The sequence below is a fragment of the Argentina silus genome (genome assembly GCF_951799395.1).
Source record: "Argentina silus genome assembly, chromosome: 22".
In the NCBI taxonomy this organism is placed as follows: domain Eukaryota; kingdom Metazoa; phylum Chordata; class Actinopteri; order Argentiniformes; family Argentinidae; genus Argentina; species Argentina silus.
Window position 1 is genome coordinate 13,609,143 of NC_139676.1, and position 11,743 is coordinate 13,620,885.

General features: G+C 47.8%; 2 protein-coding genes across 2 annotated transcripts in view; one reads left to right on the forward strand and one right to left on the reverse strand.

Annotated features, from left to right (window-relative positions):
- Positions 1-1,571: 1,571 nt before the first annotated feature.
- Positions 1,572-3,595, reverse strand: LOC310821404 (regulator of G-protein signaling 5). The gene is made up of 5 exons (XM_083693432.1): positions 3,430-3,595; positions 3,016-3,084; positions 2,851-2,903; positions 2,471-2,634; positions 1,572-2,083 (listed from the first exon to the last, which is right to left on the reverse strand). Exons 1-5 carry the CDS (start codon positions 3,471-3,473, stop codon positions 1,916-1,918), a joined length of 498 nt encoding a protein of 165 aa, XP_083549558.1. The 5' UTR covers positions 3,474-3,595; the 3' UTR covers positions 1,572-1,915.
- Positions 3,596-4,678: 1,083 nt separating this feature from the next.
- Positions 4,679-11,743, forward strand: part of slc25a23a (solute carrier family 25 member 23a) — a gene marked incomplete at its 3' end in the record, with an annotated part of 9,801 nt that continues 2,736 nt past the window's right edge. Inside the window, exons 1-8 of the mRNA XM_083693654.1 lie at positions 4,679-5,568; positions 8,615-8,741; positions 9,310-9,397; positions 9,619-9,730; positions 9,935-10,093; positions 10,594-10,752; positions 11,143-11,256; positions 11,499-11,666. Coding sequence (XP_083549780.1) covers positions 5,371-5,568; positions 8,615-8,741; positions 9,310-9,397; positions 9,619-9,730; positions 9,935-10,093; positions 10,594-10,752; positions 11,143-11,256; positions 11,499-11,666 — 1,125 coding nt within the window. The 5' untranslated portion in view covers positions 4,679-5,370. The remainder of the gene's footprint in view (positions 5,569-8,614; positions 8,742-9,309; positions 9,398-9,618; positions 9,731-9,934; positions 10,094-10,593; positions 10,753-11,142; positions 11,257-11,498; positions 11,667-11,743) is intronic.

The following is an 11,743-nucleotide window of genomic DNA, read 5'->3' on the forward strand; positions in this document are numbered from 1 at the left end:
TAGAAGTTCTGAAAGAATAAACGGAAAACACAATAGTGAGTCGACTGGTCCTCAGTGGCTATACTGGTTCAGGTATTAACTGACAACTTAACTTAGTTGGAACAATATAAATGACAATGTAAAACAATAACAAGATCATCTCAATATTTCAAAATATGATACAACCTGTGAGCTGCCTGGTTGCCTTGGCAACGGTAAACTACAGCGCTGCTCATCAGCGGTTCGGGCTCTGGCTCTAACCGTCTACCTTCTCTTAACCGTCAGGAGAAAACGAAGAAAAACTAAGAACATGTAAACTACAAAACACTCTAACATTAAATCCTACACATACATATGTATCAGTGGAGTCAGGCAAACGTTACATCTGACTCCCTTCGACATGTTTTGACAGGTGTAATTTGACAACAACCACTTACCGTAAACGGCAATCTAGTGCTAACTCGTCCCAGTTTAGGATACCAAGCTAGCGCAAATACCGCTAACAAACTACAAACTACATATGCTACAATGCACAACGGTACACTAAATAGAAAGCCTACATTACTGACAAACTGTATAAATGCTTATGTGACATTTACCCACCTGAAAGAATAAACGGAAAACACAATGGTGAGTCTGCTGGTCCTCAGTGGCTTTACTGGTTCAGGTATTAACTGACAACTGAAGAACGCAGCGCCTTTTATACTCAAAATAGAAATGCTTGAAATTGAATGGAATTGAAATTATCTACATGCAAGATAAAGTGCATCCATATAAAATAACACATTTACGTAAGTGGGCAATTCCATATAAATATCCACAAAATGTGCCGCACAATCATCAACACACATTTATTTCGTATTATCTGAATAGTCTTCTTCTTCTGCAACCTGACAAGAACACTATCTGACACGACACAGGAACCTACATTTTTTGACTGCTTGCTTTACCGGCATATTTTATAGAATATTCCCCCAACCAAGGAGTTAACTCATATGAACACTAATGTGTACTGGCAGTTTTATCACTTAAAAGTGATACATTTTCACTTTTTTTAAAATCACATTATAGGCACTGGTAAACACACACTGGTCTCCTGTGTAGAGCAGCTGGTTGGTGTGGGTCTCCCTTTTGCTCTCCAATGTTTATTTACACTCCCACAATCCTTTGCTCTCAGTGTACAGCAGTCCTCTCGGCTTTTATTTACCTCTGTCTGGGTCAAGGACGGGCCACTCGCTGACAAATTAGCTATCGGATCATAGGCCGACTTCCTACCCTGCTCAATAGTGCACACGACCTTGGAGAACATGTGCCAGGTGAGCCCCAGTGTTCTACCCTTCTTCCTGAAGTGGCCGCTTATGCACCTTTCAGAATAAATTGTTGTCAACATGGGCTCAAGGGAGTTTCTTCCACATTTCTTAACTAATTTAGCCCACATTTCATTGAGAAACATATATGGGATTAGTCTGTTTACCCAGCCCTTGTGTCATCAAAACAACCGTGACACCCTCCAACAGTCTGCATTAGATACAGGTTTTTCTATTTCAGTGAGACATCTATTTTATCCTGATTGATTCAACAGTCTTTAGATATATCAGTAATCCTGTCTTTATTTCTCGACTTTCAAGCTTAATGACTGATTATAAAAGATGATAACAAATATATATTCTTACGTTTTGACGACACCAAGACTTACATAGACCAACTAGTTTCTTCTAAATTTCACATGTTTTAAGCTCATCTTTCGCCAAGGCTACTTTCACACCACTGGTTTAGCATGCAATCTTAAATCAAACAACTGGAATATCTGATGAATACATGATTATAATGATAAATCATGGCCAAAAAGTTAGATCGAACAGGTTTATGAAAAACATGTGTGTGTGTGTGGGGGGGGGGGTTGTCTTTGGTCCTCCGGTGCAGCAGGCGGCGCTGTTCAATGGGTCCTGAGGGCCTCCAGACAGTGAGAGGAGCGCAGGAACCGGGGGAAGGAGTCTTTGGCCATCAGGCTGTAGATGCGGTGCTGTGCCTCGTCAAACACGTGGCCTGTGGGCTCCTCCATCACACTCAGCAGAGCCTCCCGTGTCTCAGAGTCCAGGTTCACCTGACAACGTACACACGACGCTCATACAACATTGTGGCAACGTCCGGGTCGCCTACGTTGCAGTCAACAGATTTCTATGTCACAGTGATGTGATTATTCCGATTTTAGGCACGGCTGCAAGGTAGGCGTCCAGGAACACAGCCTAGTACATGCAGAGATGCAACAATAATCCCCCAACACACAATCCGTCATTGAAACTACCTTTATTTTCTTCTCCATTTACCATCCACCTCTTCAGCTCTCTCCTCCAACCCACTCTCTCCTATCCACCCTCTATGTTTAAAGCCAATAAATCGCACTTACTCTCCACCAATCCCAATTCAACCACTCAGGACTAAAACTTTAAGATCACCATGGATGAACATGTTGGAACTGCTTCACCCTTACCTCCTGTGGGGCTTCAGGGTAGATGAACTGGCTGTAGATGCTCTGAGCCTTGGCTCCCTGCTGCCATGCGGGGGAAACCCTGTACTCCTCACAGGCCACCCAGAATGCCAGGTTTTCCTCGCTGAACTCTGAACGTAGGAACCAACGGAATGCCTGCTGACCAACTGGGAGGAGGTAAAGGATGGATAGAGGGATGGTGGGAAGAGGAGGGTGGAGGGTAGATGGAGTGGAGGGGACAGAGAGTTAGAGTGGATTCTGTACTTGCTTTAGTAACATCTCAGAACATTCTACATGATCCTAACTGAAAACATACACAGAGAGAGAGAGAGAGAGCGAGAGAGAGAGAAAGAGATGTTATGAATGAGGGGAGGAGATCTTACTTTTGCTGTTGAGCAGAGATTCCAGATCTTGAAGAACCTTGTCCTCTTGAGCCCTTTATTAAGAGAACCAAGGAGACATGGTTTGTGTCAAGATGCTTGAGATGATTCAAAAATAATAATCAGTACCCTGTGAACTGAGAACCATGTGGATGGCAGACGGGTTACCTGTGCTTGAGATGTGTCCACTCCTGTTTCTCTGCCAGGTGGCTCAACTTCACCCGCATCCCCTTCGCCCTGAAACACACACACACACACACACAGTTTGTACTTGATAAAGACTTCAGGCTATGACAGTGTCTTGGATCTATGCTCACTTGCTGAGGTACCCGAGACCTGCTGATTTGCGTTGTACCCATGTACTGATCAGTCTTTAGTCTTCAGGCGAACACAGTCTATTAGTGCACAGAGGACCCAATGTTCAAACAAATCACACACATTTGTTGGAAGCACAACCTTTACTTAACTCTCGCCAGATACTACACACACACACACAGACACACACAGACACACACACACACACACACACACACACACACACACACACGCACAATCACAGAAATATTATTCTCCCATACTCACTTCTCCAAGCAGGAGGAGGGCAGGGATGACAGTCCCTTACACATCGGAGCGCGTGGGTATGGACCGCAGAAAGAAACTACGAGAGAGTAAACCAATAGATCTACAACCAGCTACTTTTTTTTTTTTTTTTGCTGTCTATCTCTCCTTTGCCGTGTATCAACCTCTCTGTGAAGCAGTCCCTTATATACACCCAGATATCAGAGGTGGGGGGGGGGGGGTAGAGATGGCGTACGTGCGTGTGGGCGACATTGTGCCGTTAATCTACCGGAACCGTTAACAGTAGAGACTAAAAGACGGGCCAGTGCCACACAATAAGGCAATTAGCAGGCAGGGACAAGGTGTGTATGTGTGTTTGTGTGTGTATGTGTGTGTGTGTTTGTGTGTGTATGTGTGTTTGTGTGTGTGTGTGTGTGTGTGTTATGGATCATAGGCAGTCAATAGGCTATCATCAGGTTGTGTTCCCTCACTCCCAGACTAGAGAGAGGGGTGATGAGAGAGGAACAGGTGGCACCATTACATCTGTCCTGACAGAGAGAGAGCTTGAGTGTGTGTGTGTGTGTGTGTGTGTGTGTGTGTGTGAAAGAGACAGAGAAAGAGAGAGTGTGTGTGTGTGTGTGTGTGTGTGTGTGTGTGAGAGAGACAGAGAGAGAGATTGTGTGTGTGTATGTGTGTGAGAGAAAGAGAGAGAGAGAGAGAGATTGAGTGTGTGTGAGAAAGAGAGAGAGAAAAAATGGGAGAGAGAGAGCGAGAGAGAGAGTAACAGATGTGAATAGTTGATAAGAGCAGCATGGGTGGGTCTGTGTATCCCACACATGGAAGAGTACGCCTGTATTTGTTCAATGGAGAGAGAGAGAGAGACAGAGAGAGAGTGAGAGTGCATGTGAGTGTTATTACTCCAGGGACTCTTGTTATTGTTCCAAACAATGTGAAATATGAGGGCCATGATTGATGCGTGCAGGGAGACTCATACTGTCCATAATAAAATGTTTTGTGAAAAATAATAAAATGTCACCACAGACCATAGGGTTAGGGTTAGGGGGATACCACATTCCAAACAGTTGATTGACGATTGATTGGCAAATAAAACATTGTTTGTTTTTGTTTAGTTGTTCGGTCTGTGAGCTCGGTGTGAACCGAATGCAGGCTACCGTACCCCCGGATAAACGGCGCAGACTCGAGACCCCTTGTCCGCATTCTTTTCCACGCTTCACTTTCTCAACGCACGCTGACGCGACGCTACTTGAGCTGAGGAAGGAGATTGAACACCAAGTCCCTCACGCAAGGACACATTGAGAACATTAGATAATATCTCTGCACACGACAAGCCCATGTATGAGAGCTGACACACTGTAACCCAAGTCGTAGATTTTCCAGCCATTGAGACCAAGTGCGCACTGCTTGTCAATATAGACTGACATTTATTCCGACGGATTATCACGTGTCGGTGGCATTGAAGCCCGCAGTCTCGGTTTGCGCGCAGAGAAAACAGAAGGACGACTGGCATAATCTGTGTGAATCGGTCATATCCGTTACAGCAATGAACTTGACGCCGGATTAAGGTTACGGACCGAGGACGGACAGTCTTCGACCGAGCGTCGTTGATTCTTCCACGGGAACGGGTTCCGAGTTACCGTCGCTTCCTGTTTCTTGGAGGACACAGCGAAATAGACATATGATTAGGGATTATCTATGATTAGGATTAATCGTGGACGCGAAACGACCCGATCGCAACGGGAGCGCGTGAGAGCTCTACCGCTATTTACACTTCGTTTTTAATCCGCGCACATCTGTGTCGTCCCGCCTGTGAGAGTAACCTTAACGATCTTCATCCCTGTTTGGACAACCGGACACCGGTGGCATCATCAACCATACCCACCGTAATCTAATCGCGTTCCGTCCAAAAAGTGATCTCGTCTTCCACCGGGATACCAACCGCCGCGCATGGGGCAGCCGGGGGCTCGGTACCCCCGCCGGGGCTGGACCCTGGCGCGCTGCCAGGACAGCTCTGACCCGGAGCGGGAGAGGCGATGGGCCGAGTTGTTCGACCAACTGGATCTGAACAAGAACGGCCGTATAGATATCTATGAGCTGCGGACCGGTCTGGCCGCCCGGGGGCTCTCCCGTGGCACGGTGGAGAGGGTAAGCAACCACCTGCTTTAGCCCTCACGGTTTAGACGCGTTCTGCAGAAGGCTATGGACGGGTTCCACGCTACAGGTCGTGTGAATACGTTATGTGGATGGTGGGGGGGTGTTCATGTGTGATGTCACAGATGAGGATTCCCCCTCCCAGCGTAACTGAGCATCCCTCATCTTCGATTCGATTCTGTTATGTTCTATTGTGGTCTGGTCGGATCTGGTCTGCCTGGTCTATATTGGTGAACACGTTTTCTTAACTGTAAGCAGTAGGCCTATACGTAGAGTAAGAGTGCATTTATCAATTATCAGTGTCTGACCTCTGACTGGGATATACTAAGTGAAGGCATCAATCCTACTACAAAGTGTTCAATAGGCCTACATTTCCTACAAGTCCTACCCAGTCCTTTAGACCTAGATAAAGCAGCTCTGACTGTCAATATGCAGTCAGACACAAGTCTCTGATGCCAGACTCACAAACCAAGGTTTATGATGTTTATGATGTCACAACAGCTGAGGAAAGGAAACACAAGACAGAACGTTCCCCCCAAAAGGCCTGACCCAGACCACTACACTGCACTGCCTGTTTTACTACCTGTTTGAGACAGCATGATGCTGGTTGGTTGGAGCATGATCCATAATGCCATACAGGTTATTACTGCATGGTCCATGTACATACTGTTTCTTAAAGGGGAAGTTTACCCAAAATAAATGTTTATGTGTATTTCTGGTCAATCCATAATGCATAACGTCTCAAACTATCATCATTTCGTGTGCAGTTGCATGATAGCTCTTTGTTTACTTTCTAAAAAAGTGTCATACCGCGTTAAAGTACAGTACCAGTCAAAAGTTTCGGACACACCTTGCCAAGAGTGTGCAAAGCTGTCATCAAAGCAAAAGGTGGCTACTTTGAAGAATCTAAAATATAAAACATATTCTGGCTTGTTTAACACTTTTTTGTTTACTACATAATTCCATATGTGTTCCTTCATAGTTTTGATGTCTTCAATATTAATCTACAATGTTGAAAATAATAAAGGTGTGTCCAAACTTTTGACTGGTACTGTACGTCTGACGAGAGTTTTTGCACTCTGACCTTGCTCTACTCTGCCAGTGATTCCCAGAGAGCAGCACGCGCCAGCTCTAGCGCTGTTCAACAGAAGGACCTTGTGTGGGAGGGAGAGGGGAATTTTGGGAGTTGTGGGAATTGAATCAAATGGGCAATTTGGAACATCAGGACTGATGAGGGCATTCAAAGCGAGATATCTTGACTCAGAGATCGTTTTAAAACACGATTCTTTGTGAATGTGTCTACTATTGAATAATGAAAACAACAAATCCGCTGGATTACATGGTAAAATGGTTCCTAGATGACGATATTATTAGAGAGGTTAAGCCTGCTATTGTGTGTTTAGCAGAATGTTGATATCATTGACAATTCACACACTCCTTCCCACCTCCCTCTGTCTGTGTGTGGCTGTTTCTCTTGGCAAGAAGAGAAGTGTGGGTGGACAGACTGTGATATCTGTGTGTGTGTGTGTGTGTGTGTGTGTGTGTGTGTGTGTGTACGTGTAGGAGAGTACATGTTAGCTATTTTAGTTCAAGCAGAGGGACTTTGTAAGATGAGAAAGCATATAACCTTTCTCTCTCTCTCTCTTTCTGTTATGATATGGAACGGTTTGAAATGCCAACAAAAGTGTGTGTGTGTGTGTGTGAGTGTGTTAATAGTTATGTGTGTGTGTGTGTGTGTGTGTGTGTGTGTGTGTGTGTGTGTGTGTGTGTGTGTGTGAGAGAGAGAGAGAGAGAGACAGTAACACACAGGAGAAGTGTGTTACTGTCCTACACCCCCCTTCCCTCCTCCTCCCTCTCTTCCTTCTTCTCCTCCCTCCCTTCCTTCTCCTCCTCCCTCTCTTCCTTCTCCTCCTCCCTCCCTTCCTTCTCCTCCTCCCTCCCTTCCTTCTCCTCCTCCCTCTCTTCCTTCTCCACCTCCCTCCCTTCCTTCTCCTCCTCCCTCTCTTCCTTCTCCTCCTCCCTCCCTTCCTTCTCCACCTCCCTCCCTTCCTTCCATGACATAACATTTAATATCAGGTGACACACTTATTGTGTCTCGGGTTGACGACAACGCACAGGACCTGCAGAGGTTGGTCTAAAGGACGCAGGTGAATGCTGGGTAAACAGTGGGCTTGAATGGAACTGAGTACAATAACACAAATAAACAGAGTGAGTGGACCAGCCGTACGAAGCTCTTAACAATACAAACGTCAGTCCTCCCTGTTTGGCAATACAATCCACTTTGTCATTGTTCTATTTAGAGCATTGGGAAAGAACTCTGGAATTGGAATGCATGTTCTGTATGTCTACTCATTGAATGTCTATGTGGACGAGGCATTACATAAGGGCTCTGGTCACCTGTTAGTTTGGCCATGACTCAGGCGTCTGTGTAGGCCCATCTAGCATCTGGATGGGTGTTGCACATACCAAAATAACACCATCCAGCTGTCTGTCGATCAGTGCTGGACAATGTTTTTTTTTTAGTGTGAATGTTGTAATGATTTGTCACGGTTTTAACGTTTTTTTTAAAGTCGGCCTACTGTATCCATTTATGACTTGTACTCCGAACACACGTCAAAATCGGTCTATTGTATTCAGTTATTATAAGATGCAGGTGAATTTGAACTCATAGAATTGTTTATGAATCCGTACCCCCCAATGTGCCAGTCAGCGATCCTTATCGAATGTCTTTCTGTCTTTTGCGTCCTGCTTGCTTTGCATCTTGTAACATGCTTTCTTCTCAACCCCCTCATCCTGCCCCCCCTCATCCCCCCATCCAACCATCTCCCCCTCCGCCACATGCCCCTATTCCTAACCTTTTTGACACCCCCCGCCCCCCCCCATCCCCCCATCCAACCATCTCCCCCTCCGCCACATGCCCCTATTCCTAACCTTTTTGACACCCACCCCCCCCCCCTCCTCTATCCACCCACCACCACTCTTGTGCCCCTACCCCCCCCCCTCTATCCACCCACCACCACTCTTGTGCCCCTACCCCCAGCAGATAGTCAAGGCGGGGGACACCAACAATGACGGGGAGCTGGACTTTGAGGAGTTCCGCCGTTACCTGCGCTACCACGAGAAGGAACTCCGGCTGATGTTCCGCAGCCTAGACCGCAACAATGACGGTTGGTAGCATAGCACCCACTGGGACTACGCTCATAATGCTAACCCCTTATGGCCAGCGCCACCAATAACTCTCACCATCTTCACATGCTAATGGTAGCATAGCACACACTGGAACTATGCTAATAACTGTCACCATTCAATATCAGCATGCTAACACGCTAACGGTCCACACTGAAAACTATACACAATAACAAAGCGTAGTCCCCCGCCACTGAGAAACAGCAGAGGGACGTGGCTGGAAAAAATGTAACCACTCTTAAACTCACAGACAGCTCATATTCTTCAAGAATCAATATCATTAATTTAAAAAGTCCAAAAATTGATGTAGAAATCCCAGACTGCCTTATTTGCAGCACTAGGAACCGTCAACGTCCCTGTCCTGTCAGATAAGCCCTGCTGTGTTTGCCCCTATGACAACATACATTACTTACACACACTTCATCTCACAATAAATAGAGCACACGCACCCACACACGCGGTGGCTCAACTTCGCCCGCTTCCCCTTTGCCCTGAAGCACACAGACACACACACACACACACACAATGATGTGATTGTTGTGTTTGCAGGTGAGATAGACGTCGGGGAGATCCAGCACTCCCTCCACACTCTGGGGGTGGATGTGACCCTGGAGGAGGCTGCCAGGATACTGCAAAGGTCTGGAGAATCTAACCTAACCTACGCTTAAATGATTTAGGTTAATGCCATGTTTGAGTGTGAGTGTGTGAAAATGTGGTACAGCAGTGTGTGTGTGTGTGTGAGTGTGTGTGTGTGAGTGTGAGTGAGAATGTGTGTGCGCGTGTGTGTGTATGTAAATGTGGTACCGTGTGTGTGTGTGTGTGTGGGTCTGTATCTAACAGTCTCTCTCTGATGGTCAGTATGGACAAGGACGGCACCATGACCATCGACTGGAACGAGTGGCGAGATCACTTCCTGTTCAACCCCATACACAACATGGAGGACATCGCTCGCTTCTGGAAGCGCAACATGGTCAGTCAGCCCCCTCACTCTCTGGGCCCGTTTGGTTCACAGCAGACAAGCTGGCTCATTTGTTATATTTGGTTACAAACGTTTGGTTACAAAATCGCTATATCAAACCAATGCCCCCCCATCTCCCCCCCCCTCCTACCCCCATCTCCCCGCCCCCCCATCTCTTCCCTCCCTCCCTCCCTCCCTCCCTCCCTCCTCCGTCAGATGCTGGACATAGGGGAACAGTTGACGGTGCCTGATGAGTACTCGGAGCAGGAGAAGAAGTCAGGCTTCGTGTGGAGGCAGCTGATGGCCGGCGCCATGGCGGGGTCCGTGTCACGGACGGGCACCGCCCCCCTGGACCGGCTCAAGGTCTTCCTACAGGTGAGGGTTAGGGGTTAGGGGTTAGGGTGAGGACAGGCACCGCCCCCCTGGACCGGCTCAAGGTCTTCCTACAGGTGAGGGTGAGGGGTTAGGGGTTAGGGTGAGGACAGGCACTGCCCCCCTGGACTGGCTCAAGGTCTTCCTACAGGTGAGGGTGAGGGTGAGGGGTTAGGGGTTAGGGGTTAGGGTGAGGACAGGCACTGCCCCCCTGGACCGGCTCAAGGTCTTCCTACAGGTGAGGGTGAAGACTGACATGCCATAGACATAAACCGAGATAGCAACAGGGGGACATTCTCTTGGTATCTCTTGGAGACATCCTGCCAGCTACATCTGGGCTAACATGCAACCGCAATGCTGCAGCACCAGTCATAGCCTATTCATCCCTCTCTCCGTTTGTAAATGTCCTTCCTCCTCCTCCTCCTTGCCCCCCTCTCTCCCTCCCTCACCCCCCCCCCTTCTCTCCCTCCCTCAACCCCCCCCCCCCCCCCCCCCCAATACAGGTGCATGGTTCAGCCCATGGGAAGGGGAACGTGAACGTGTGGAGTGGGCTGAGGGCCATGGTGAAGGAGGGGGGGCTGGCGTCCCTCTGGAGGGGGAACGGCATCAATGTGCTTAAGATCGCCCCCGAGACCGCCATCAAGTTCCTGGCCTACGAAAAGGTAAAGGGTGAAGCGCTCTCTCTCTCTCTCTCTCTCTTTATCTGTCTCTCATTCTCTGTCTCTCACTCATTCGATCTTTGTCTCTCTCTGTCTCATGCATGAACACACATGCACGCACACAAGCACACACACACACATACACACACAAACACACACACACACACACACACACACACATCCTGAAAATCCTGTTCCATTGTCTCTCTGACAATGTCTCTTTCATTCACATCATCATCATCATCATCAAATGTTGTCTCACTCTATCATTTCCTCCTCATCCCCTCTTCTCTCTCTCTCTCTCTCTCTCTCTCTTTCTTATCTCTCTCTTTCATTTTCTGTCTCTCCATTTCTCTTTCTGTCATGTTGTCTCCGTCCCCCGTCTCTGGGCAGATTAAGCGTCTGATGCGGGGGAGTAAGGAGAGTGGGACTCTCAAGGTGCAGGAGAGATTTGTGGCTGGATCGTTGGCTGGAGCCACTGCCCAGACTGTCATCTATCCCATGGAGGTAAGGGAGGGGAGAAACACACACACACACACACACACACACACACACACACACACACATACGTGCGCGCACACACACACACACACACACACACACACACACACACACACACACAGACACACACAAACTTAATTTAACAAATTAGCCAACCAAGCACTTATCCTTTTCTCTCCTCTCTGCGGCCCTTCCTCACTCTCTCTCCTCTTCCCCTCCCACCACCTCTCTCTCTCTCCCTCTACCAGGTGTTGAAGACCCGTCTGACGCTACGTAGGACGGGCCAGTACTCCAGCGTAATGGACTGCGCCAGGCAGATCCTGCAGAAGGAGGGCGTCCGGGCCTTCTACAAGGGCTACGTACCCAACATACTGGGCATCATCCCATACGCTGGCATCGACCTGGCCGTCTACGAGGTCTGGGTGCCGGTCTAGCTTTCTCTCTCTCTCTCTCTCTCTTTCTCTCTCTCTCTCTCTCTTTCTCTCTCTCAACC